Consider the following 27,768-nt stretch of genomic DNA (forward strand, 5'->3'; position numbering starts at 1 on the left):
TGGCAACAGAGGATCATTTTTTTCCCCTTGGAACCACAAAACACTTAACACATCGTCATTTATCTGATAAGCTTCATCTGTTCGGAGAATTAGTTCCTCTGTCGATGTCGATCCCGCCCTGATGTTTTTAAACAAAACAAACAACAACAAAAAATAGCATAACTTGCACAAACAGATCTTTAGATCTCTGGCCGTCCTTCAGCAACTTTTCACTTACTTGTCATTTCCCTGTTTGTGTCTTCAAACAGGAGCTTGGAGTTTCGGCCTTGGAGAGTTTTTTGCAGCCGGTGGTGTTTTTCTCTTGTCCAGTAGCCCCATCTTGTGTTTTCTTTTCCTCACTACCAAGAAGCCAAGCTTCAAATGAAGCTTAGGTGTAAATTCAACCTGGGAGACTCGATCCAGCTGACATTCATCTCGCAATCGCCACGTCCTACCTCAACCAATCAGGGCTGGAGCAACTCTCCGATTTGGGCCTATCATCATCCAGGACCGTCTTCAAAAGCCAAGCTACCAGAGGGTCAACCCGCTCGTCGCTGTGCACAACCCACCTCCTCCCCTCTTCTCCACCTCCGTTCTGATGGATGTTTCCAGGATTCTTCTGCACCCAGCTCCACCACCGGTTTCGGCCCCGGGGAAGACTGTCCGAGCTCAGCCGAGCTGATGTCCTGCCCGCGGTGATCCGCGACTCACAGTCTTCAGCCGGGGCCGAGCGCCAAAGATTCTGTATCATTAAATCTCTAACTGCTATTCTCTTCTCTGTGTGAGTCTCTCCAGATTGAAATGCAATCTTTTTGGTTTTCCTTGATTACATTTTTTGGAATTAATAAACGTTTCAGTGAGTGAATAATGGAGAGGGAAAAAAAAGTATTTTTCCATTTTTTATCATTTTCATTAATACCATTTTTGCAATACTGTATGTGTTGTTTCTTTGCAGCTCTGACTGCTTGTTCACTGTTGTTGTCCTGATGGAAAGGGAACCTCTGACCCTGTCTCAAGTGTAGTCCAGCTTCTAACAAGCTTCCTTGCAGGATTGAGTGCATTAAGTTTCAACAATCGACCCACCAACTCTGACTGGTTTCTATCTCCCTGCGGAAGAAAAACATTCCCACAGCATGATCCTGCCATCACCTTTTTTCAACAGTATTTATAGATTTTGTTCAGGAGTATTACTGTACTGAGACAGCACTGCTGTTTTCCCACTCAAACACTGTAAAATAAATGTTCCATTTGAATTTTTGTCCTATTATAAATATAAACATCTTCTGTTCATATTGTGTTCTTTTAGGTGTAAAGAACACCAATGTTAAAATTGTCCATGTCCTCAGATGCAGTAAATGTACTGCAAAGCTAACAATGACACATTCACATAAACACAACAGGAAGTTTTAACTCACAGTTAACTTCTAGTGCACTTTACTGCATCATAATTGTCTATGGGGAAGCTAAACTTGCAGGTTTCTTGATTTTAGCACTCTGTGGTTATTTTTAAATTTTTAAAAGAGGAATTACACTTTCACTGAACAAACACAAAAAAGGGGAAACACCAAACACACAGAGCAGGCAAGCATTTCATCACAATGAAAGGGAAATTTGTTCTTTTTCTGTGTTTGAAATCCAGGTATCTTCTTCTTGTTATTCTTGTGGCTCAAGGAATCAGTGATTACAGTGACAATGCATTCCGCTTACATATACTTTATTAATACAAAATGTTTTCATGTCACACACTTAACAACTGACAGTACCATATTCTTGCATCCTTTTGTGTTTTTTCGGTTGCTTCCTTGGCTTGGCTCAGTAATCTTCTTCTGGAACAGGTTTACGCTGAGGATAATAACAAATACGTTAGATTTAATGTAATCACCATTAAATGTTAATATCAGCTTTTATGACTAAAACATTTTTTTTAATTTAAAAAAAAAAATTAATAATCATCTCATAAATATTTTAAACCAGTGGTTCTTCAAAACTATGGCTTTCAACTCACAATCTGAAGGTGGAGGTTTCTATAGCCCAACCAAAACATGAAGAAAAATAAAACAGCTTAAATAAGTATTTCTAAGTAGAAGTAAATATCTCTTGTCAGTGTTTCATACTGGTACAAATTTCCCAACCACTGATTAAAAATGTGATTCCCATTATGGCCTGCAGATGTCCCTATAAATCCACGTGAGGTTTGGTCATGGGCAAACTTACCTTGGGTTTGCCACAATTTCTGATCTTGTTACCTAAGAAGAAAAAGAAAAGATCTATTGTTTTCTTTATTTGTATTAAAATCAAAACATCAGTTTATGGAAGCATTGCAGTAACCAAGCCCCATAAACCGAATATTTATATTTTCTGGCTGCCTTTTAACTACTTTCTTTTGAAGCCAATGAAGTCTTTCCAGCCAAACACTGACTGGAGGAATCCAGGTTCAACACTCACGTATCATTGTTCTCTTTTTTATTACATCTCTTTTATCATGCAAACCCAAAGTGTCCACACATAAGGTTGAGAAAGACTTACCAAGCAACAGAACGAAGGAAAGGAACACGACAACTCCGGCGAAGATCAGTCCTCCCATACGCAGTGTTTCGTAGTCTGAAAATTTGCACAAAAAAAAACATCACCAAGTCATCACAATTACTTTAACGCTATAATCTACTTTTCTCTTTTTATGCTCAGTAATCCTTCTCCATCCATCCTCTAACACCCTTGTTCCTAGAAGAGTCTGGAGTTGCTGGTGCCAATCTCCAGCTAACATTTCAGGTGAGAGGTAGGGTCACTCTGGAAAGGTCACCAGTATGTCGCAGGGCAGCACAGAACAGACAGGCCAAACAACCATGCACACACACTAACACCTCAGGAGAATTTAGAGAGACCAATTAACCTGACAGTTTTTGGGCTGTGGGAAGAAGCTGGAGTGCCCGGAGAGAACCCACACATGCACATGGAGAACATGCAAACTCCATGCAGAAAAGAAAAAACCGGGGGCAGGAAACAAACCCAGGACTTTCTTGCTGCAAGGCAACAGTGCCACCAACTGGGCCACCATGCAGCCAATAATTCTTCTGTTTTTCTTTAATTGCCCATTTAAAAATAGCTTTTTTCATGCCTTATAATTCATGCTGGCAATACATGCAGCACACTGTTCTATTATCAAATGTAGATTTCCAGGAAACAACTACCCACCGTATGTAAAGTCTGCATCCCAGTCAATTGCTGCATCTGAGCGGAGACAAGGAAAGGACAGAAGCAGAAAACTTTAAACAAAATTAAAAAGAATATTTTTAAAGTGAAACTATAACAGGTTTTATTTTCCTTTTTAAGTAATCTACCCCTTATTAAGCATAAATTAACTGTGTAATTGTTTGCATTGGAGTACAGATCGCATCAATGACAGAAAAAGTTATTGAACTTCCTATTAGACTTGGAAGTTCACATTAATAAAATACCACCTTCGGTGTCATTAGCTGGCTTCAGGGTTTTTGCATATTTTCTGCCACTGTGCACAATACATTTAGCACCAACTCAGGTTTAACTTGACAAACAATGAGCAACAGAAGATGCGAAATGGACAACGTTTATTTCCCTGCTCTCTCTGACACAATACCACCTTGAGTGGTGAGGGCTGGCGCCCGCATTAAAAGCCACCTCAGCGACAAGCTACTGCAATGCTACGGGATGCTCATGCTACAGGATGTTTATGTTTATGCTCAAGTTTCAAAGAAGCAGAATAAAAAATGGACAGTAGCTTGTGTAAGGTAGTAAGGTAGGATTTATTAGTTTGCAGCTGTTTGTTGTGCTGAGAGTGACTGTGACTGAGTAATTGCACGGTGCCATGCTAAAGTGTTTTTCCACTTCAAGTGGTAATGAGCGGCTTCACTCACCTTTTGCCGAAGACATGGTGCTTTGTCTGTGTGAGTTCTCTTGACTCAGCTGTACCAACAGAAAACAAAAAGTGAACAAAACAAATACATACCACATCCAGTGGGCCATCAAAATCCAAATTATTACGTCATGTATTACAGTTATTTGTCACATTGCTGAGTATTCTCAGCGGGTTTGGTGTCCGAATGCTTTTTTCAGGGGTAAAGGTGAAAGTTTTTTTGTTTACGATGGCCTTCATTTTAATGTACGCCTAAAAACTGTTGAAGTTAATTAATTTCAGCTTCTTTATTTTAGATGAACGCTCAGTGAAAGGCACAGAAACTCTATACAGTGTGTGTTCTGACAAATTGCCTCATTAGGTTTCCTGCTGCAGCCACAATGTGACTGCTTTGATCTTTGCTGGGAATTTAAAGAGGCTAATGGTATTATTGAACTTTTACACTCCATTCCTTCTACCATTACCCTTGAACTACACACACACGTACACACGCACGCACACACACACACACAGAGCGAAAATCTTTTCCTTTGAGCTACATCTTTTGACCTATAATCATTAACTCCCACAGATTAACAGACTAACATTTTCCTTAGCTGTCTCTCCTTTCAGCTGAAACACACCTCACTGAATTATGGACTTCACTGCTCTATGTATTATGTGACCTGGCCTTTTCCATCCATCAGTGAGCTTGAGGACATTCACCAAGGGCAAAGAGGTTACTCATTAATGCATTATGGCTCCAATATTCATTAACCTTGAACCTTGATCAGTCAGATAAAAGTAATAGAAAAACTAGCCGCTCTTTCCGCAGTGTTGATACAAGGTGACTTTAAGGAAGACGTACAGCAAAAACAGTCTCTAAAAAAAAGTACGCTTGAGAAGAACATCCAAATTAAGTAATCTAAACTTTTTAACATATATACCTATTTAATGTGTATCACTGGTTTGGAGAAAATACTTCTTACAATACATACAAACTGTAAGTTTCAAAATACGGTATCAACTTTGCTAAGCAGAAACTCGACCCTTTCTTACACTTTTGTAATATGCAATGCACCATAAGTATGAATATGAAACAATTTTCAATGACAAGCATGATTTATTCATGAAATATTCTTACAAAACAAGAAATAACCTACCTGAGCTGCTGAAGGTTCTGTATTACCTCTGTCCAGGTGTGTGTGGGCATGTGCTGGGTGGTCCCATCTTCCTAACTTACAGATCCACCCACTTGCACACACACATACCGTCACACCTAGACATACACACACACACACATACAAGTTTTCCATTCCTTCCACCACACTTCAGTGCAACCTCTTGGTTACATATTCACAGTGTCATAAACATAGCGCAGATGTAGAGGAGAAAAGACAACCTTTGGAATCGTGAAAGAAAAAGAGGAGGACGTTACAATCTACGTTGTTGCAAAAGAACCCCTTTCCACACGAGCTGCTTCAAAGCTTTGACAGTGGAACAACCTTGACTGACATTGATGCAGGATCAGTGACATCTTAATGCTTTCAAGCATAAAAGACTGTGGAGAAAAGGAGACGTTTTACAGAAAGAAATAGATTAAAGGCACACTCTGTCTTTGACCACACTTTTATTCAATTATGCCAAAAGCACAACAGGTTGCTACACAACAAGGCTTTATGAAGGAGATGAACACAGCAGTAGTTGTACAGCAGTCTGTTCCCACTCTTTGCTTTAGCTCGCATATAGCTGCTTTTAATATAGACTGGCACAGAAATAACACAGCTTTTGAGGTTAAACCTCTCAACAGATCATCCACACTTCATCTTCCAGGGAATGTGTAGTCATTTGAGAAAAAACAAACAAAGAACAACTGTGACAGCAAAAATAATAACAGAGTAAGAACACTTCCCCTGCTTTAAAGAGCTTGCAGCGCTAGCGACTGCAAGTGGAGGGGAAGTTAATCGCTGCCTGCAAGAGACCGGTTAATCCCAGTGGAGCCGGTGATGCAGCAGTGCAGTAGATATGTGGAGAATAAAGGCAGTGACACAGCTGATGTGTGAGCTCTCTCCGCTTCAGGTGGTTAAAAAAAAAAGTAGATAAAAAAAAAAAACACAACATCGGAGGAGACCGTGCAGATACCTGCGAATCCTGCTCAGAGAGCAGTGCTGAGATTGTCTTGTAAAAGGCTAAACATGTCTACATGGAGAGATACACGATCAGAGCAGATGTGATTTGTTCACAATCCTGCACACCAAACAATAAACGTCCAGGGCCGGACTTAAGAAAAAGGGGGACCAGGGCAGTAGCCTGTCGGTACAGCATTTTGGGGGTTGTTGTTAAAGACGCAGTATGTAACTTTTTTTTTTCCCAAAAAAACACGTTTAACATATTGTGATAGCACATGCAGGCTAGTAAGCATGACCACCAGTTGATGGCAAATAAATTGTTTTCCTGTAATTGTCAGCTGTTTCCTCCCCATTAGCATAGCTGCAGCTCATACATTAGAGTGATTGATAGCACTAAGACACTTCTACTGGCTCTGATGGAGCAGTGTAATTCTGCATTTGGCAGTAAGACCACAGCTCTAGCATAGATGGTGAAATATTTTGGGCCAACATGTCTCTTTTCAGCAGATACAATTCAGGTCTTGATAAGCTGCAAAAATTCTGATAAATCAAAGACACACAAGAACTGAAAACTTGTTAAAAATAAAAAAATGTTTAACTTTATTACTTTAATCTTTTACTGGAATGGATTTACCCTGTGGGCCACGTTCTCCTAAATCCAGCCCTGTACACATGTTCACCCAAACACGCCTAACCATACAAACACAAACATAGATCTAGAATATTTGACTAAACAGCTCATATGTAAAGTATTTAAGTATAAATACTGTATATATATGCATGTATCTTATAATATACATATGACAATTTTTTTTCTCAGGACGGCTGGGAAAACGAGCAACAGATTCACAAATCCTAAAACCTAAAGTCAAGTAGTAGAAGCACAACGAAACATCTGAACTCACAACACTGGAAATATCTCAAGAATTTATAAGACAAACTTGTGCCAAAGATGCCACAACAAGCTGCAGTGAAAGACGGTCACAGAAAAGGCGCAGCATTTGACAAGAGCACTGAAGGACAACTCACAAAAAAAATTTAACACCTGGCAAAAGATCTACTCACTTGTTACATTTTTAAACGTGTACACCATGTCCTCACCCTCCTGTACAACTAACTAGAATAAACCTCACGGGGTTTTTTTTTTTTTTTTATATATATTATTGTTGCGCTCCTGTCGCCTCAGTTTTCTGCTGGAGTCTCTTTGGCAGCCGCTGCAGCTGAAATGGGTCAGAGAAATAGGTTTTAGATTCAGTACTGTGGAGTATGCCAGCTACCATGCAATGTATTTATAGTGTGGGAGATCTGCAAAAAGTATCCCACGAATTGGAAGGAAAACGATACTTTCTTTATACAATTTAATAATCCAAAATGTGAAGAATGTGTCATGCATTTGTTTTCAGCCTTGTTTTTACTTATTGTCCTTAGATAAATCCAGTGCAACCATTTGCTTTATATGTAGCAAATAGAGATCACCTGTATGTATCTGATTTTAAGTATAAACACTGCTGTTCTGAAAAAGGACTCAGAGAAGTTTACATGAACAAACAGCATCATGAGAAACGCATCGGGAAAAGTTAAGCCAGATCTGTGTTTTAAAAATATATTCCAAGTCTGAAAATTCAACAAAGCACTGTTTAATTATTCAGAAATAGAAAGGAAATGAGAAAAACTCCCAAGTATCCTGACAAATTAATAGATCAGGCAAGAAAATAATTAGAAACAGCCAATAGGCTGTGGGGGACCAACTATCTGTCACGAACTCTACTAATCCTTGCTTTGAAGACAAGTACTAAGAGGAAAGTGATTGGTGAAAGAAAGCTTAGGAAGTCCTGTGTAAAGTGTGAGGGTATCAAATTAATAAAGTCTAAAAAAATACATTGGATTTTGTGGTATTATGGGACAAAATGGGGTGAAAATAGGGTACATCTTCCATAAGTATTAGTTCTTAATAGGGGAAACATTAAATTATATATGCAAAAAAGGCACTGCCAGCTTGGATTTTTGTCATGTTAAATTGAACTTTGTCAACAGATTTGGTGAAGTTTTAATCTGACATCTGACAGAAATGACTTTAACGTAAAGTAACTCATGTTGTCATGACAAGGACTAAGAGTTTTCACAAGTCAAAAGTGTCACCACTTTGAATGTGATTTGAATGTCAAAAACTGCAGCATGTCTGAGATTAGCTTTAGAAAATGATCAACCAACATTACTCTGTTCTTATTTTCACTATGAGGAGCCAGGTTCAACTTATCGCTCAGCAGTCTTCGACTTTATTTATTCAACACTTTACAAAGCTTGAAAATCGCCAAACGAGGACTTTTTGCTCGCTTAACGTAAAAAAATATATATATTCAAAAAACATTCAGATAGAATTTTTAATGGCCTTTTATGGAATATGAGACTGGTTAGAATACACATTATTAACATTTACTAAAATATATCATGGCAGTGGACACAATATGTTGCTAAAGAAAAGGGGTTTGATAAATTCAACACAGAATTAATTATGTGTATTTTGTTCTCAAAGGCATCAACTTATATTTATGATTGTTACCCTTGGTGACAATGAGGTTCTCTTCCTGTACCTCCTCGTCTCCAGGGGCCCTGCAGAGAGAGTTTATAGGTTGTCAGCATCACTAACTAATGATAGACAAAAACATTAAAGGTCGGTCACGACCAAGTCTTCTTCTTCTCTTCAGCTCAGCAGAAACTCGGGCTTACCTGGGCTTCTGTTTTCCTCCACAGCGGCATCGTCGACCTACAAGCAGACACAAATCATCACCTGACCTCTGAATATGTCATAAGACATATCTTTTACATTTTCATGGTTAAGAGTGGGATTAAAAATTTGAAGAAGTGCTACTATAATTACAGGACATCCTGAGAGACCTTTACGTTTGATTCTGTTCGAAATTATTTTGAGTGCATGTAGATGTGGTCAAACAGAGGAATCAGAAATGTTCTTACTGAGGATTAGAAGGATGCCCAGCATAAACAGGATCACCGCAAACGTCAATCCCCCAATTCTCAAACTCTCATAATCTGAACAACAACAACAACAAAAAAAAAACGCAATAATTTACACATCTTGTAAAGCAGTGTATTTGCTATTGGTTTCATACATATGTCTGATAACACTTTGGTCATTTGCAAGTCGTCTGCTTTAAACTTACCATAAATAAAAGGATTTTCAGCCACTGAATGCTCCTCTGTGAAAGCATAGAAAAAGAAAATCTTACAGGACAAATAAAAATATACTCTTGTCTTTTGCGCTATCCTCAGTTACATTTTAAATACATTTCAAAGTAATTTAATAATATCTCTTAAACTACATTTTTAACATATTTCCCACCTGTAGCTGAACTCATTTAAGGAAATTGGCAGTGCCACAAAATGTATGACACATATCAGCCAAAATGTTCAATTTTCATTTTAGAGGACACTCCTTCTTGTGGTGACTGTGTCCCCTACAGATGAATTTGGGCAAATAGGACCTGCTTTACTTCTCCCCACTCTTCCATGAATCCTTCTACAGATTTTTTCACCAAAATGTGGATGTCTGCAGCTTTTAAAAAGGTTTCTATTAGCTTGATGGCTGCTTCTCTTTTTAATGCTTTGCTACACCAGCCGTCAATTTGACAGGTTTCCAGCTATGAAAGTTTTTTCCCCCATTTTGTATAATAGATTGAACTGCACTCCATGAGATATTCAAAGATTTATAACCTAACCCTGTTTTAAACTTCTCAGTAACTTTTTCTCAGACCTACAAGTTTTTTTCTCATACTTTATGATGATGATGTTTGATCACTATAAAAAACATGTGGCTACTGTTATCAGATGTATTTATTCTTAGGTTAAATTACACACATTGTATTTTCTAAATGCATGGCTCATCAATCTATTATATTTAATTTGGTGGTAAGAGCCTAAAGAGGGCAAAACAAATGATATTTCATATGTTTACTGGTGAAAAACAAATGAAAATTATATATATTATTTACTTCTACTTCACAATGATGAACTTTCCTTTTTCTCTTTCTTGTTTCTTTCAAATAACAACAACAAAATGACGTGTAAAAAAAATCTAAAACCTTCCAAAAAGAGAGCAGGAAGATGCAGAGGCTTATCCAGTTTGTACCACAAAGCTTGGATAAGCTTAATCAAATCAGGAGGGAGTCTATTGTTATAAAGTCAAACAAGTTCAAGAAGAATTAATGCTTTTCAATGCATTGTAGGGCATCCTCTTCAAAGCTATTCCTTAATAGTGTTTTGAACGTCTGTTGGACTTTGACCAAAATAAATACTTTTTTCTTCCAGAAATAAGTTAAACATGTTCAGAAAAAGACACACAACAGAAACAACATTGGAGAGCCTCAAGAACAACTGATCAAGATAAATAATTTTAGCACTTTTACTTTTGTTCTCAAAGGCATCAACAACAAAAAAAAAACCTCATTAATTTGGTATTGATATTTTTGCACTTTTGCTACTCTTTACTCTTGTGCATACATCCTTATGGGGATGATCTCGAAACCAAATGTTCAGTTTCAACCCTGTTAGGAAATAGGAGCTGCAGGGCACTTACCCATAGCACTGGGGTCTGATTCAGCTGAAAAGCACAGACAAGATGAAGAGATTAGAGGAAGACTGAAGAAGGAAAGAGAAGCAACACAGGGAACGAATTGGAAATGATTTGACGTATGTTTGCTTTCAAATGTGTCTCAAAATGGCACGAGTTATATATTTTAAGCAGAAAAAGACTATTTTATATATCATCGTATCTTAAGAGACCTCACACACTGAGTGGGCGAGCCAGTGTGTGCATGTGACTCATAAAGCTTTCAGGTGGTAATTGATATTTTGCTGAACATCCCACCGAGGCTGGCTTTGCTTTCACGCCAAAGCAACCCAGTCTGCCCAAACAGCGCCTCCTTATGGGTGCTTTGTGACAGTGCATGCGTGTTTCTTTTTGGTAAGCAGGGGAGCACTTACCAGCTACACACACCAGGAGTGAGGAGAGGAAGAGCAAAACCGTTTCCATGGCAACTGTTGACAGAGTAAGAAAGAGTGAAAGGGAGAAAACATCAGAAACTCCCGTGAATGAGGTAAAACACACTGCTGCAACCATATATATATTTGCATATGTCTCCTGAAAAAAATAAAATTTGACTGTTTTACGTGTTACTTGAGGCAGAAATTCAAATTTAGAATCAACAGGAAGCAAATGACACATCGTTCAAACCTCTGGAGGTTGACTGATGTCTAAACGCCCTCGTATCTAGTTTTTTTTTCAATGCTGCATAATTATCCGTGTTCGGAGACACACAGGTTCAGTCACTTCTAAGCTATCGTCCCAAAGGACAACACATAACCTTGACCCATTTTCATATAGACTGCTCAGTGTGCTCACACACCCATCCACTGTGTCTCATACCGTATGTGCTCTGAATCAACCATCACCATTTATATCTGACCTGTTTCCGGGATGAATCGGTCAAAATAAACCAATCCCCACATCGGCTGTCACCACATATTGAAAAGAAAATTCTGAAGGCAAGCTGAAGCCACACTTTAGCAGGGCTTCACAGTTTAATGCTGAGGTTCCTGAAGGTTTTATTATGTCTCCTGCTTTACAGTTCTTCTTTTAAAGGGTTAAACAGGTTGCAAACCTCATCATTTGACTCACTGTTGGTCTATTTCGGTCCATTTGGCTGCTTGTCCTTTCTGAGCCTCATTACGGTATCAGCAGAAACAAATCATAAACATCGCATTGTTGCACATGTACACTCACTGTGTCAGCCTTTTGTAAGCAGTACAGTTTATAAGATCTTCAGACATCTCTGAAATTATGAAAGAAATACAGAAGAGAGTTAAACTCCACTAGACTAAAGTTTTCTACACCTAAAGTGTTAATTAAAGGGGGATAAGAGAAATAACTATTACATACTTTACTTTATTTACCTTAACTTATATTGACAGTTATCCTTAATTCATTTTTAGGTTAATTCCTGCTGCATGTGGGTTTACATCACAGCATTTATATTAAAGTTACAGATAATTTTGTGTTTTCATCAAATTTGGAATGGACGAGACAGATACATCATTTTATAATTTATATGTAGTGCCTATGTCTTATAAGCTAATCTGAATGATGCTATGTGACAGTGTGTCACATTTGCATATTTTAAGAGGCTTTTTGTTTCCACAGCGGATTTGATGACTGAAGGTTGTCCCCAAACTGTACATCATATATGTTCCATTCAAATAAATTATTTAACAACACTTCAATCTTATATTTTTATGTAATTCAGTTTTTAGAACATTATTTCCAATTTATTTGGTAAATTCTAGTCCTTATTTAAATGTTTTTTATGTGTTTTCTTGCAGTGCTTTCACCTGCTTGAACTCAATTTATTAATTTATTTTGGCTATTTCTTCATTCTAAGCCTCATTTGTCTTCATAACAGAGCCCTCTAAGAATCGCATCATTCTAAGTGGCCACATCTTAACAAAACTACAAAAATATAGAACAGATCTTTGCTTTTTTTCTTCCTGAATCCTCACCCTTTCTTAGGATTTACACACATGTGATGCTCTGGCCAAATTGAAAGACGAAGGGACAGAACAGGGCGAACAGGACAATTCAGTGAAAATAATCCACCTGATTTAGAGAACACAGATCATCTGTGCAGCTTCAGAAGCCATTGTGTAAAGCGACTTCTTCCATGCAACTGCAGATATGTATCTTGTCACTTCTACTTATATTCATGTTGTAATGCAATTTTGCAATTACTGAGAACCAGAGCCATAAAGAGGCCATTTTTTTCAGATACTGCTTCTGTACTCATTTTTTTTTAGTTTGTTGCAATGTCAGATTTATTTTAGATTGAAAATTTACACTTGATGCCACCAATTAAATGTGTTGATTTTAATCACTAGCATTGCCCTATTAAGATAACACTTTGTGCATTTTGTTGCATCTTCTTTGATTAGAATCCACAACCAGCCAGCATTGCTTCCAATCTGCTACCAAGTAAAACATGAACATATCAAAGTTTATTATAATTTGTGAGAATTTTGAATATACTTGACCACATAAATTCAAAAAGGCCTTAATCATATTTGTATGTCCCTCTATTACACATTCAGCATTTGTGTGAAAATATATATTATCCAGTTCATATTTCTTCTGTTTTTCCTTTTTTTCTTCAATTTAACTAATCAATATCAAACTATTTTTTAAGCCGTACAAAGTGAGTATAGCACTTCTATTTTCAAATGTTGATTTAAATTTTCAAGGGAGAAAATCTACACAAATCATCCTGGCACAATGGGAATGAAGTAATTGCCTTAATCCTTAAATCATTAATTACCTTTAATGAACCACATTTTTTTGGAAAGCTGAGTCTAATTTTACTAACCACACAGGGACATAATTAATCAACTGATTTAAAAGAAACCTGTCTGACAATGTGAAGAAGGCACAAATAAATATAAAATACACATCACATTTAATTTAAATAAATTTGAGGACATATGAAAATCTAAGTCACTAATATTCATCTGAATGAAACAGAGGGAAAAAGAAAAAGAAATCTAGCGCTTTGGGACTCCAATGAACCACAGGATTTCTCCACTAAAGAAGAAAACATGCAGTGGGGAAATTTTTAAGGAGTGGTCAGCCCCTCAAAATTGCCCTAAGAATGGCTGACAACATCTAAAACTCCACAGACTTCAATTGCTCAGTTACAATTCAGACATAAGTAAAGAACCTGAGCGTTACAAAGCTAGCAGCTGCATACAAAGAATACACACACATTTTGCTTAAAAACATCTCAATGACCCCCGAGACTTTTGGGAAAGTATTGTGGACTTATGAAACAAAAGTGAAAAATTTAGGATGGGTCGTTTAGCTGAAGCAGGACAGAACTGACGGAAGAAGAATCCTGAAAAGAAGACTCTCCAGTATTTGTGACTTTAAGCCCAAAATCATCACCCAGCTCACATCTGCGGGTGATGATCCAAATCCCACCTGCAAGTTCACCTCCAAATGATTCACAACAAATTGAATGTTTCAGCAGTCTAGTCAAATTTCAGACATAAATATCAAACCAATGGTGGGGTTATTCATAAAAAAAATAATAATAAAAAAAAAACTCCAATGTGGATGAAATGCAACAGTTCTACAGAGAAGAGTCAGGCAGGATTTATCTGCAGCCATGTAAAATACTCACTCTCAGTTATCACAAACGCTTGATGGACGTTTTTTGCTGCCAAAGGAGGAAAAAACCAATTAAGATTAGATTATCCACAGAGGGCCAAAGAGCTTTTTTGAAACGTCCATCTTAGTGTACTAAACGTCCTCATCTCCATGCTCAGAATTCCCCCACTGAGGGACAAATAAAGAACAAACCTATTCTATTCTAGACACTTCATATCACAGAGAGAAGGAGGAGCAGGTGGAAGAGAGCGAGGTGGGGGGAAAATAACACGACAGATGGAGAGGCGCTTTTTTTTTCTTTTCTTTTTCTTTTTTTTACAACACAGGGACAAGGAGAGGGCAAGCAGAGAGACGGTCAAGGTAGGAGACATGAACCACACCCTGGGCGGGGGGAAAAAGCACTGTCTGTTGAGAACGCTTAGTGAAGGGCATTTAGGGGAGACACTGTCTGAGGTGAGGACTGTGGAGAGGCAGTCTGTTGTATAGAAATCACATAGTGTATGAAATGTGAGAATGCATAAAATAATTGTGAAACATTATACGAGACTCATGGGGGAAAAGAAGGAGCTTATACGAGCAAGATGAAAATGTTTAAGCTTGTTGATTTTTAGGTTATGCGGGGCAAAACCACATTGTAAAAAGGTCATAAAAAGTACGATTTTGTCCCAGATGAACTACCACGAGCCTGATGACCCATTATCAGAGCTGTGTTTCAAATAATGTCATCAGAAGTGGTCCTCTTATGGTTAACCATATTTTTATTCAATTTAATGTAAATCGAACCACCGATAAGGAAGGTTTTCATTCATTCACTCTCTTTCTTTTTCAATCTAGGAGAAATAAATGGGTCACATTGGCCTCCATAAACCATGTGCAGTGACCTGCTCCTTTATATCCGCCATCATCGCAATAAAAAAAATGTCAAATCACCATGACAACAATGTGCGTCGTTCCTCAGTGTCCAATAGGAAATCGCATCTGAATGAGAAAGAGGTCCGCGAATCGATGGTGGCCTTATATCAAAACACATGCAGGGACAATAAATCAGTCAGGGTGCATTTATAAGCAAAAAAAAAAAAAAAAAAAAACACAAAGCAAAAAAAAAAAAAAAAAACGGGTGTGGTCCACAGCTTTAAAATCAAAAGTTCAAGGTTGAATTTCACCAAAACTGTAAAATCCTCTAGAAATGCACGAGTCAAACATGACTGGGACATGAAGTTGATCCGACAAGGTCATCAATAACCTTTTCATCAGTAACGAGTCAGGCTATTAGCCTCAGGCACCCTTACGTGTAATGACACCGTCATTACTGTGGAGCAAGAATGATTCCCGTCAAGTCTGTGACGGCAGCGCATCGGTCCTCCCCAACCTGTGGATCATGTTCTGGAGGGGGAAATAAAGACACCGTTCGCATCTGAGCCGGTGTCTTTATTTTCTGTGGAGCCCTGAGGGATGAAATAGAACTTGATATTTATGTCAAAAAAAAAAAAAAAAAAAAAAAAAAAAAGTAGGCTACTCATCTGATAAGCAATCAAAGAAAGTCAATTAATCAGGTTGCGACTCGTGTTTTCTTGCGTGTGGTGCCAGCCGACACACCCTCACGGTTCGACTGGAAGTGTCGTTAATTGCGTCCCTGCGAGTTATTTAGACCGCGGAGCCGCATTGTGCCTGCGGAACGTGACGGCCGCTCCGAATGCACGTGAAAGCATTATTTCCCAGAAAAACACGCACGGCAGTGGCAGCGTGAACGAAATCAAATATGCGCTCATCAACTCACCTGTTGTTTCTCCGGAGGACGTTTGGGTTTGTGTTGGTAGAATGCGTGTCCGCCCGCGACAATCAGTGACTCAGTCTGCTTCACTATCGCTTTGGTTTCGACACGACGGCTCTCATTTGTCTGTTTGTTGCACAACGATCATGTAGACACGACTTCTCTTGGAAAAACAAAAAACAACATCAAAAAGAAAAAAAAAACAGACGTGATGGATAACAACGTGGTTCCTGCAGCAACCGCTTTTCTCCGTGTGTTGGATCCTGTCGCTACCCCTTTCTCTGTCTCTCTCCGTCTTTGCTCGCTCTGCAGACACTGGTAATATATAGATTCCATCATACGGATTTTTTTTTTTTTTTTTTGCTCATTTTCATAGGGTATACTGGGGCATGCACAGTTAGAATGCCTTCTAAAAGTTTCATTGACAAATATAAAAGCTTAAAACCTTTATGTTGATTTTCAATATTTTCCATTTTGGAAACCCAGAATGGAAATTTTGGGTTTCCATTGCAATAATAACCCGTGTTACCATAGTTGCATTGAAAAAGTACTCCGACTATTCTTTAGATTCATTCTAAAAAAAAAAAAAGAAAGAAAAAGTAATTAATGACTTTATTAAGACAAAAAAGGGGGGTTATTTAGAGCATTAATGTGAAGCTATTGAAAAGTTTGTCATGTAACAGTAAATGCATCCAACACATGACTGGGGCTTATTTTGTGTGAATGCATCAATGCAGCGTGACTTGGAGGCAAACAGTCTGCGGCTGGTCTGCAGCTCGGTTTGCGTTATTTTGGTCTGGTGTCCATCTTATTTTAATCAGACACAAACAAAGAAAATTAAGCTAATTTTACAATGTTGATCGATACCGAGTCTGGTCATTGCCTTCCGACAGAATTCTGCTCAATTCTCATCTCCCTTCTGTGCTCTGTCTGGAGTTTCTCCCATTGAGCAGAATTTCTCTGGTAGGATTTCAACTGGGTCTGTCAACAAACAGAAGGGGAAGTTGTGAATGAAGTTGTAAATGTCAATTTGATGTGCTAGAAAGGCAACGGTGAAACTGAACAAAGCCGTGCTGGCCAGACTTCCAAATATTGAATAAACATTAAGACCCATCTGGTTTGGCTCGGCCCTTTTCTCCTTGCAGTGGGGCAATGTTGTTTATTGCCATGACTTCAAACTAGTGCATTTCATTTGTCACCCCCAAGGAATTTGGTTTTAAAATTAAAAAGTTTTGTCCATGCCTCCAGCAAGTGACTGTTTCACAATAGATTACAGAGCTTCTGCATGAAGCAAAGTGTGGAAAACAGAGCTGGCTTTTACTGAGCCACCAGGTACCAAGTCCTTGTGGAAAACTAAATCAACATATTGGCAAAGTCTCTCTCCAGGGGATGTCGAAGTGTTCTGAAACTTCACAATAGACTTCAAAATATTGTGTGCCTCTCCAACTGTGGGGATTTGTAAGAACCAGAAAATGTGTGAACAAGGAACACAATAAAACAAAACCCACAAAAATGTGTTTAAATTCACAAAATTCTTTGATTTCAGTACAAAGTAAAATGTACATTTCTAAATTAAACAGACAGACAATGCCCAGATGTTGCCCTGAGAAGAACAAACCTTTTGACTACACACGCACATATATATATATATATATATATATATATATATATATATATATATATATATATATATATATATAATATATATATATATATATATATATATATATATATATATATATATATATATATATATATATATATATATATTCCTTCATTTTTAAAGTATTTTTAAAGTGTTCCTTCATTTTTAAAGTGTATCATGATCCCACTTTGATCAGTGGGATGACGATACTAAGTTCTGTCATTGGCAAAAATTAAATATAGAAAGGTGAGTGATTTTTGAAGCTCAGCTAATGTGAAGGGAGAGTGAAACACCCAAAATTAAAAGTGCTAGACTGATTTTGAATTAACTTGTTCAGTATTTATCTTTAGATGTGTAGCGTCCGAAGACACCGGCAGCAGTCCCAGTGTGGCATGTAGATGGTGTTTAATCTTCTCTTAAGCCAGACTAAATATTCAGTCTTCTGTGTATCTGTGTGTTAGTCGATCTTCTGCTTGAACAAAGGATATTAGACTTAACTATGTCTTCTATTTCATGACTGGTGGATTTGTTGTTTTCAATAGTGTCGTCAAAGCTGTCTTAACGCAAATTATTCTAGTCTCCAAAACATTTTCCTTTTCACACCTTTTATTGTGGTTGCCATTTATATAGTTTGTTATCATTTACCCAGTTAGGGTAAAACTGGGTAATTGGCTTTTGTTTGTAAACCAACATGTATCTTTGTAAACCAACATGTAACTTTTTATATGACAATTTTCACTCTATAATGTCTTCTCATCACAGTGTTGCAATTTCTTCATCAAACACAAGTTTGCGGTGCAGACTTCATTAACTTGGCTGGACGTGCAGGAGATATTAAGGTTTCACTTGCTGAGAGAAAAAGAAAAAAAGAGGAAGCAATGTTAAAACAAATATGAATTAATTAATATGGTCAGAAAAAAAAAGTAAATTCTCAATTCTTACCTGCAATTTGCTGTAGACCCAAGGCAGAACAGCGCTCACTCTGGTGTAGACACCAGGCTTGTTTACGTCACCACAACCTGATCCCCAGCTGGTGAGCCCCACCAGGTACCAACGACTGTCTGCTTTACACACCAAAGGTCCTCCACTGTCACCCTAAATCACACGCATGAAAAGTTAGCATAGACAGTTACCTGTAATTTTTGTGTTTGCTGTGGCTGTAATTTAAATGAATATAGACATTTGTTGTTTAATTTAGCACACACAAATAGCTTTGCGAATTCACGCCAGACTTGACTGATTGTCATAGAATAGCCTCACCTGACAGGAATCTTTGCCTCCTTCCAATGTCCCAGCACAAATCATATTCCTGGTCACTGCACCTCCATATACTGATGCGGCATTGCACACATTTGTGCCAATGATATCCACATTCACTTCCATTAGGTCCTTTGAGGGCTTTCCTTTTATTTGAAACGATAAAAGTGAAATATGAGTGAGTGAAATAAGCAAGAAATGCCTAAGAACAGATCAAATTTCACATTTGTGTGCAGTATCATAGCAACTGTTACAATTTTTTGGGATTTTATTTCACTACATTTTTAGATTATTCAAATCATCTCCCTCATGTGCACGGTGTCTCATTCAATTAATGATTATTTACATAGTTAATATACAAGCTGCTGGCAGGCTATTTGTGTTCGTCTAGTGACACTGACAATGTCTTTACTAATGTTCTACCCTCGCTTTTATGCAGCTTTCAAGTCAAACTCCACATTTCCAAAACCCGTTAACATAAAGGCCTAAACAGCAGCACTTATGGTCAAAGTCTAACCATGCCAAAACATTTAAAATTTGAAACAAAAGCCAATTATTGCCTTCGAATAACACAATTTGCAATCAGCTGTATGAACTCTTTCAATCAATAAACAGCACTTCCTTGTCAGTGTAGCCCTGGGGTTTTCAAAGTGGAGAGCTGGCCCTTCTCAGAGAAAAAAACTAAACTGTTCCCCCCCTAAACTACATTTGCAATTATTTTTGTAAACATTTTGCTGTTTCTATGCTTCACGTTCCACTCATACGTTTCACTGTTGTAGGGTTTACTTGAATTTGCAATGTGCTATTATGGATTTAGCGAGATAGCAAATGTATATTTTTCACTGAAACGAGTTACCCCATTTCTTTTATTTTTTCTTTTATTTTTTTTTTACCTGATCCTTCACTAGTACTGCCAAAACCAGACGTCCAACACCTGGTTCCCTGTGGAAAGTCCTGGCCATTGAGTGGAAGGCAGGCTGGCTGAACATTATCTGCAAAACGCAAACGCATTTATCTTCAGGAAATTCATCAGTAGCTTTGTGCTTCCTTGAGGAAATTAAAGGACACACAGTGTGTTTTATCAAATGCTCAAAGTGAGACTAGAAAAAGCACAGGTTTACCTGTAAGGGAAGCACATTTAGCTAGTAACGCTTCAACAGCACTGTATCGTATTCTTTTTAAAATGCAACAGACCTTCACAGGACAATTACAATTTTCTCTGACGTTGTCTCAGGCAGTTTGGTTGTTTGACAGACAATCAAATTACATGATGGAGGTTATTTTTACTGTACCTATCATGCAAAATCCCAATAAAATACACACAACAAAGACATAAATGTTCTTCCAGACTCCATATGTACTATTTAACTCTTACTATTTAGACACTTAAATAGCTGAAGTCTTCAGTTGTAGTGGCTTCTCTTTTAATAATAAAAAAAAGGTTCCTATCGCTCCAAAATATTTCTCAAAAAAGCAGCACTGTGAGGTAAAAATTACCCTCACCGTTAAAAGTAACTTGAGATGTAAGCTTAAGAAGAGCTACATCGTGGTCACTGGTCCTGCTGTTGTAGATCTCGCTGAGTATGATCTTCTGAACCAGGTAGGGCTGAGTTAGTTTATCCAGAGACACAATTCCAGCATACACTTTCCAGTTTTCAGCAGAGCGATACTCCCTGTGGTGACAGGAATGCAAAATATATTTTTCACTGTGAAAGATGTTGACTAGTCGCGGTTTATTTCAAAATCTCAGTATTCCAGGAACTCAAAAGGTAAATACTGTTTCGATGTTCTGCAGTTTTAACGTAGCTCACAATTTCGGCATCACTCACTCAGGGAAACAATGAGCAGCGGTCAGCACAAAATCCGGTGAGATCAGGACACCACCACAGACGTGGGATCCTTTGAACTGAAGCGACACCTGCCAAGGCCACTGACCCGATTTAGCCACAGTGCCCCCGATGATCCGGGATGTAGACGGCTGTTTACCACAGTCTGAGGAAGAGAAAAGTGCATAGGAAAAATATTTCTTTATTCAAGGTTGATTTATTTGTCTTTTTTTTTGTTCAACCTCCTATAGAATCGTAAAAAGTTGCCCCCTTGAAGTTAGCGTTAGTTTGTCTTTTTATTTTCTCACTTGGTCTTATTTTAGTGACTCATTCATCACCGGTGTCATATAAACTTCAGTGGTATCAGTCCTTAGCCACTCCTTAGCATGCTCCTTGCTTCCAGGTATGTCTACATTTATTGTCTGTGTCTGTACGACTGTTTGGTTGTTTGGTATTCATCTGTGCTTCCCTGTGATTTACTGGGAACTTATAAATATACACTGGTTTTCCCTGATTTTCCTCTGGAGAGGTGACACTCACCTCATCACCATGCAAAGTTTAAGCAGGTATAGTGAATGGATTGGTAATATTTAGGCCTGCATTCATGTATTGGACCACACTCAGACTGGTAAGTGATCAATTTGACAACTAATTTAGGTCTAATCTGGATCTAAAATGGTTTAAATTGTCAAGTACATGCAGAAACAACGGGTGGTTGCAGGTGGCTAGAACAACAGCACCAACCAAAGCAGTGGAAGAAGGTGTCATGTTAGCAGATGGGTAAGTAGTGTGAGAAAAAGCAGGCAAATGAAAGTATAAACATTGGCACAATTTTCCCCCCTATAAATCATTTTAAACCTTTGCAGTGTTTTTATGAGAGCTCCTATTCAATATTTAAATTTCAAAACTATTAATGTGACGAGAAAAAAAAATAGTTAAGTGAAACTGAGTGAGCGCAAGGTTTTACACGAGTTAAAACAAACAATGAAGGGAAGAAAATGGAAGCTGTTGTGTGACTGTAGGAACAGATGGAGGCTTCTTACCCACACACTGCAGGGATACGATCTTCTTGTTTGGACAGGAAGAGCTGCGGAATGCAAAAGAAATGCATGCCAATTACCATAAGTACACGTCTACAAGGAAACAGTTTGAGCACAACCTGATAAACCAGCTTACCTGGTAGTTAAGAGACCCTGAATAAGAGAAGGTGGATTGCTGGTCAGTTTTAAAGCCATGGATGGATTGGAATCAATTTCTCCACTTAAATAAGACCTGAAGAAGAAAACAAAAATTACTCAGACAACTGAGAAAGCAAACCAGCCAACACAGCAGAAATTTCATCAAATCAGCCCCTGATTGGTGCTGGAAACTGACTCTGGTTCTGTCCAGCTGAGAGATAACAATAATTTCTACAATTTTCAATTGAAGTCTAAGTTCACGGGCAGCAGGGGAGGAGAAATTAAATGAAGCTCTGTGGGTATGATATAGTTTGCAGACTGAAAATCTAATTCTCACTGATGGCTGCTGTAACTGGATCTGATAAGAGAGGTTTAAAAAGTCCTTTAATAAATCTCTGTCACTGTAAAGTATTTTGTTAAAACTGAAATTTGTTTACTGTCTTAATCCGAGCTGTGAGCAGACACGGTCAGCATAATCCTTGTTCCAGCCACTGTAACACACTGGTAGGAAGCGTGTATCTTGGGCTGTTTTCACCTCCAGGCTGTTGCTTTCTCCGAATCGCACTATAAAAAACATGGAGAAACACTGAATGGTGATGGAGTTTGTTTACTTGTTAGCTTGGTTTTCATTTTTGGAGAAAAGGGGCTTTTAGCTTACCCACTTCAAGTTATTTTGCACACATTTACAACCATAACATAAACATGTACACTATGTACAAGTTAGTGTACAAAACACATATAGCCTGAGTGTACATAGTGTGCAACTTTCAACTCTTAGCATTATTTTATTATTCTCATTGGTTCATAGTTTGAAACAAATGTTAGACACAAATCCCTTTATAACAGTGGATTTTAATAACCTGGCTGGTGAAGTCTGATTGTGTGCCTGTGTGTACTCACCACAGTTTGTTTCGTCGGAGCCCAGTTGGCAGTCTTTGGTCGCATCACACGGGACAGTGTCGTTGGGGCAGGTGTCAAGCTGAAGCCAAACATTTTCTTTGTCAAGATCTTCTTTGCTGTTGTCATCATCATCATCGTCTGTGTCCGCTAATGCCTTGGTGCCATAATAAACTGTGGATGTGAAAGTGGAGATTATTAACTACTGAAATGATGTTTAAAAAAAAAAATCACAAAAACAATAAACTGTAGTTTAAATGAAAATGCAACTTCTGTGTGAGAACAAGCTGTTACAAGATGTGCACGTTTTGTTTATCTACCTGGGTTTTTTCTGGCAACCAAATTGATCAAAACAATGTTACAAAAAAGAGAAGGGAAGACTTCATCAGCCGAAGTTCCTTTATTTGTTTTATTCTATGTGACCTGTTTTTTGTACTGTATGACCAATGTGCTCAAACATGTCTGGGTAAGAAGAGCCACTATTGCTGAAACCAAATGAAGCCCAGAATTTTAATGTTATTTTATGTTGTGACTTTACAAAGCAAAATAACAATGTACCTTTTCGAATGTTCACATATTGTCAGAAAAGCACCATTCATTTTTACAACATAAACCATGTTGCAATGATGAATGTGTGCAATTTATCTAGGGGTTTGGTGTCAAGGTAAAAATATCCTGATGAATAAACCCTGATCCTGTTGATTTTGTGCAAACTCTGAATTATTTACTCAAGTTAATAAAATAGACATGAAAAAAATAGAGAGAAGCAGACAGATATATGCATGTCTTTAGGCTATGTGTGTCAAGGTTTAAAATGGCATCAGTGCTATGTTGGAGGAGCCACTTAATATTTATGACTACATTCACTCATGTATATAAATAGACAAACTTTACCTCCAAGCCATATAGCAACTCCCAGCAGAGTAAGCACCAGCAGAGCCGCCGCTGCCGCCTTGAAGAACTGAGCCTGGTTTCCACAGGAGTTCTGTTTCTTCTTAGGCACTGGACAGAAACCGAGAAGTCACAGATTAAAAAAACAAAAACATAGATCTTTATAGTTCAGACTTGTTTAATCTCGACAGCTGTAGATGTTACTCACATGAACTGGGTGCAGTGACTGGGGGCGGAACAATGGGTGGGGGATACTGGGGGATATAACGGGGCTGGTTTGGGAGTGTCAGCCCTGGGTTAGAGCCATACACCACTTCTTCATATGGTCTGAGGGGGGGCTGAGTGTGTAGACCAAGAGAGTAGTAGGGAGGAGGAGGTGCGTCCTAAGAAAGAGACAGAGGAGAATGTAAAAAAAAATATTTTAAATTGAGTTTGTTCATTGATATGGGATTTATTCTTGACAAAGTAACATAGGACTGTATGTGATAAATATAACACAAAAGAAAATGTATGCTTGTCCCTTGCATTTTGCTGTCAAGACTGATACTATAACATTATTTTTTAATGCAAAGAACTAAAATATCAAGTATATATTTGAGTCCACAACGGAGTAATAAGCTTGAAACACAAAAACTGAACGCATCTCGGCAACTAAAACAAGAGGTTCAGGAATTCCTTTGAGATTTTCTTTCCACCATTCTCTCTTGCTCACACTTTCACATAGCCATGCCAGAAATTCCCAACAAAAGCCTGAATCAATATTTGGACTTTCGGAAAGATTGAGTGATGTCAGCATACAAAGGACAGGTGATAAGAAGGAATGGAAAACTGAGACTGAGGATTGAAAAGGAGAAATTGACATTGGTGTTTCAGCAAAGTTCACAAGGTTGATTGAAGATCTTTTGCTTTACATAGCCCTACTTCCTGTTTCACCCAGCAGGTGGTTGAAGTTTTGCTATTATGGTCGATATTGTAACCAAAAATGGAAAGGTTGAAAAGAGCAGGGAAATATTTGTATGAGTATTTTTCCATTAGAGAAGGTTTTGCCATATTCTATTAGGAAACATGAAAAGTGCCCTATAGAAATATTTGTACACTGAGTTTATTTTAATTTTTTATATTGATTCTGTCACATTGCAAACACATGTCATGAAGTGTGAGTTTGTTGATGGTGGACCAAAACGGAGACAGAAACTGGGACGATGGATCATTTTGAATAATGAAAGTATTAGAAAACAAAAACTTACAAAGATCGATGGAGCTAAAGCAAAAGCACAAATCATAAATACCGGGGAAAGAAACTATAAGGAGACAAGAGGAGAACAGAGAGAAGTGACGGGAGATGTCGCGAGTGGAAAGAAGGATCGAGCGAGTAATGACTGATAATGAGAAACTTAAATTCTGAGGAGGCTGATGGCAGAAGGAAGCAGATTTAAGAGAAGGAGAGAGAAAGTAGCTCAGGAGACAAAAGAAAGTACACAAGGGACCAGGAAATAAATCTAACAATAAGGATTAACCAGACAAAAGAAACCTAATAAAACAAAAGTAACAAAGAAGAACTGAGAAATAAACATAACCAGAAACACCAAGAACTGAACTAATTGAAAACAGGAACGAGACAGATCTAACAAAAATAATAGCAGTAGACAAAACTCAAAACCAAGTCAAAACAACCCCAGATATCACAACACACTTAAATCTATTTTATTAAGCTTTGATGTGGTACGTTAACACTGCAGTGTATAATTCTGAATTGAAAGTAAGATTCTCTGATGTTTATTCTTTCTGTACAGGCAAGGCCCTCAGTCAATACCCTATTCAACCACCTTGAACTGTAAGTGCACATTAAAAATGGCTTTACCTCAATCAAACTGAAAGAAACTGAAGCCGTTTTCAACTCTGTGCACATATTTTTGGTTGGCTGTCAGTCTTTATGTTTGTTGAGCTCTTCCAACATTGATGTTTTCAATATCTATTTTTTGTTGAAGGTTATTGTCCAGCTGGAAGTTGAACCTCTACCCAAGCATTAAATCTTTAACAACATCTTAAAGGTTTTCAAAGAGTATATATATATATATATATATATATATATATATATATATATATATATATATATATATATATATATATATATATATTATATATATATATATATATATTTAATGTGCAGTGGTGTATAACTTAACGTGCAGTCATGTATAACTTTCTCTTCAACCATGTTTCCAACACATACTTTGACAGTAACATTGTCAATGAATGCCTGTCGTGAGATGTTGACGACTTTTCCTGTACATGTTTATCAGAGTATGTGTTTTCAGAGACAACTTGCTACTTTTGTGTGTGAAATCAAAGCAGGGAGATTTGACCAATATATAAGAAAATCCACCTTTAGTTTTTCTATAAAATCTATTTCACTATCCAAACATTTTGGGACTATGGTTCTGTGTTGATGAGGTTTTTTTTTTTATTTTATCATAAGCTTACCTTAAAGCTCTGAAAGGTAGGATAACTTAAGCAAGTGTCCTATAAAAGAAACTTTCTGAGGGGGCCGTGCTGTGGTGGCGCGGGGGTTAGCATGCCCCACGTTTGAAGGCCTCAGTCCTCGACGCGGACGTCACGGGTTCAACTCCCGGTCCCAGCGACATTTGCCCAAATGTCTTCCCCTCTTTTCTCGCCCTCTTTCCTGTCTACCTACTGTTGAAAATACGAGCCACTAGCACCACAAAAACTCTTCGGAGAAAAAAATGATGAAAATAAATAAATTTTCATAAATTGACAACATTTTACTGATCCCGAGTCGCGTGACAGTCAAATTGAAAACTAAAATTCTTGTAATATTTCAGGTAATGTGACTCAGCCTTTTTGAGCACAAGTTAGCACAACTATTCATTTCCTTTATGGCTTCAGTGTTTACAGAAGGTCATGAATGTGACCGGACAGGTTTGTGATCTGTAGTTTCTCTGCTCTAAATGAGGTTGACTCTACACAACATTTTGTTTTGTAGCTTTGGGAAAACATTTTCCAGCTATTGTGTTCCTGCTGCATTCATAGTGTTTGGCTTACAGCCAAACTCAAGAGTTAATTTTATATTATTTTTTCCATTACGTAAATGTTTGAACTATTTTTTTCTTCACCATTATTGTACTTTCATAAACTCTTCATTTTCTTTTAAATTATTTTAAGTCTTATTTTTCCTCTTCAAAAACTAGAACATTGTGTGGTATGGCATTGTATTCCTATCACAAAAGGTTTAATTCAAACTACGCTTTCACACGTTTAATTCTGAATGATTAATCCATAGGTTTGTCCATTAACAGGTTGTGTTGTACAGTAATTGCATCATATTGTCTGGATAACTAAAAGTTGTGATTTTTGAGGCATTTGAAACTGTCCAAAAATAAGCTACTGAAAATCCCATAATAAATCCTGCCTGGAAACCATAAAATTGGTCTTTTTCACATCATAAAAAGTTCATTTTCAAAAAAATTGAATAAATGTACTTAAAACTTAATTTAAGACCGAATCCTTCACTGGGTCTGCTGCATTGCAGGTAAATCATCATTCATCACACCCCACAGGAGTCCAAAAACAAACAGCATTCTGCGCAGGTTTAGACAAAGATTCTCTCCAGCAAAACAAACACATCCACATTTCAATTCTGATGAGCTTCACAAAATATTAAAGAAAAGATAAAAATTTAGATAAAAACCTACCACATCTCTCTTTGCCATTGGATTTGGGACAGCAACAACAATGTAAAAGCAAGTGGGTGGAGCTTTTTCACAACCAGGTTAACTCTGTTACAGCAGCAGTCAGAACATGGTGGTGAAACATTAAACTCCACTGTTCGTCTTTCTCCGTTTTACGTGAAGTTGGATTTTCAACAAACTGAAACATTAACTATAAGGGTTGCTCTTTGTCATCCCTCCTTACGGCCTCCCACTTTGAGCAGTTCATTCTTTGGTTCACAGAAATAGGCGTGCCCAGCAGTTCCTCACCTGCCAGGCCAGTTACACTGGTTTCACAGTGTGACTCTGCATGATAGTTCAGATTACTTCAGCTCAGCTGACAAAGACAACAACCTTCATAAAAAGAGTCAA

General features: G+C 37.8%; 2 protein-coding genes and 1 long non-coding RNA gene across 4 annotated transcripts; all 3 read right to left on the reverse strand.

Annotated features, from left to right (window-relative positions):
- Positions 1–2,505: 2,505 nt before the first annotated feature.
- On the reverse strand, positions 2,506–5,113 carry LOC129359253 (uncharacterized). Its single transcript, XR_008605883.1, has 4 exons — positions 5,011–5,113; positions 3,870–3,918; positions 3,172–3,207; positions 2,506–2,580 (listed from the first exon to the last, which is right to left on the reverse strand). It is a non-coding gene; the product is annotated as an uncharacterized LOC129359253 (long non-coding RNA).
- A 1,140-nt stretch (positions 5,114–6,253) lies between these two features.
- On the reverse strand, positions 6,254–16,289 carry fxyd6 (FXYD domain containing ion transport regulator 6). Of its 2 annotated transcripts, none has more exons than XM_055028753.1 (8): positions 15,981–16,289; positions 10,975–11,028; positions 10,568–10,591; positions 9,156–9,191; positions 8,950–9,024; positions 8,704–8,740; positions 8,537–8,586; positions 6,254–7,196 (listed from the first exon to the last, which is right to left on the reverse strand). In XM_055028753.1, exons 2-8 carry the CDS (start codon positions 11,021–11,023, stop codon positions 7,159–7,161), a joined length of 309 nt encoding a protein of 102 aa, XP_054884728.1. In that variant the 5' UTR covers positions 11,024–11,028; positions 15,981–16,289; the 3' UTR covers positions 6,254–7,158. The 2 variants fall into 2 exon arrangements, with proteins under 2 accessions (XP_054884728.1, XP_054884729.1); XM_055028754.1 differs by lacking the exon at positions 15,981–16,289 and adding an exon at positions 14,217–14,666.
- Positions 16,290–18,320: 2,031 nt separating this feature from the next.
- On the reverse strand, positions 18,321–27,565 carry tmprss13a (transmembrane serine protease 13a). Its single transcript, XM_055029098.1, has 13 exons — positions 27,382–27,565; positions 23,877–24,051; positions 23,672–23,779; positions 22,781–22,951; positions 22,318–22,444; positions 21,879–21,974; positions 21,746–21,789; positions 20,706–20,868; positions 20,380–20,549; positions 19,770–19,868; positions 18,880–19,022; positions 18,562–18,714; positions 18,321–18,468 (listed from the first exon to the last, which is right to left on the reverse strand). Exons 1-13 carry the CDS (start codon positions 27,397–27,399, stop codon positions 18,454–18,456), a joined length of 1,482 nt encoding a protein of 493 aa, XP_054885073.1. The 5' UTR covers positions 27,400–27,565; the 3' UTR covers positions 18,321–18,453.
- Between the last annotated feature and the right edge of the window lie 203 nt (positions 27,566–27,768).

The sequence above is a fragment of the Poeciliopsis prolifica genome, unplaced genomic scaffold (genome assembly GCF_027474105.1).
Source record: "Poeciliopsis prolifica strain line A6 unplaced genomic scaffold, Auburn_PproV2 SCAFFOLD004, whole genome shotgun sequence".
Taxonomy (NCBI): domain Eukaryota; kingdom Metazoa; phylum Chordata; class Actinopteri; order Cyprinodontiformes; family Poeciliidae; genus Poeciliopsis; species Poeciliopsis prolifica.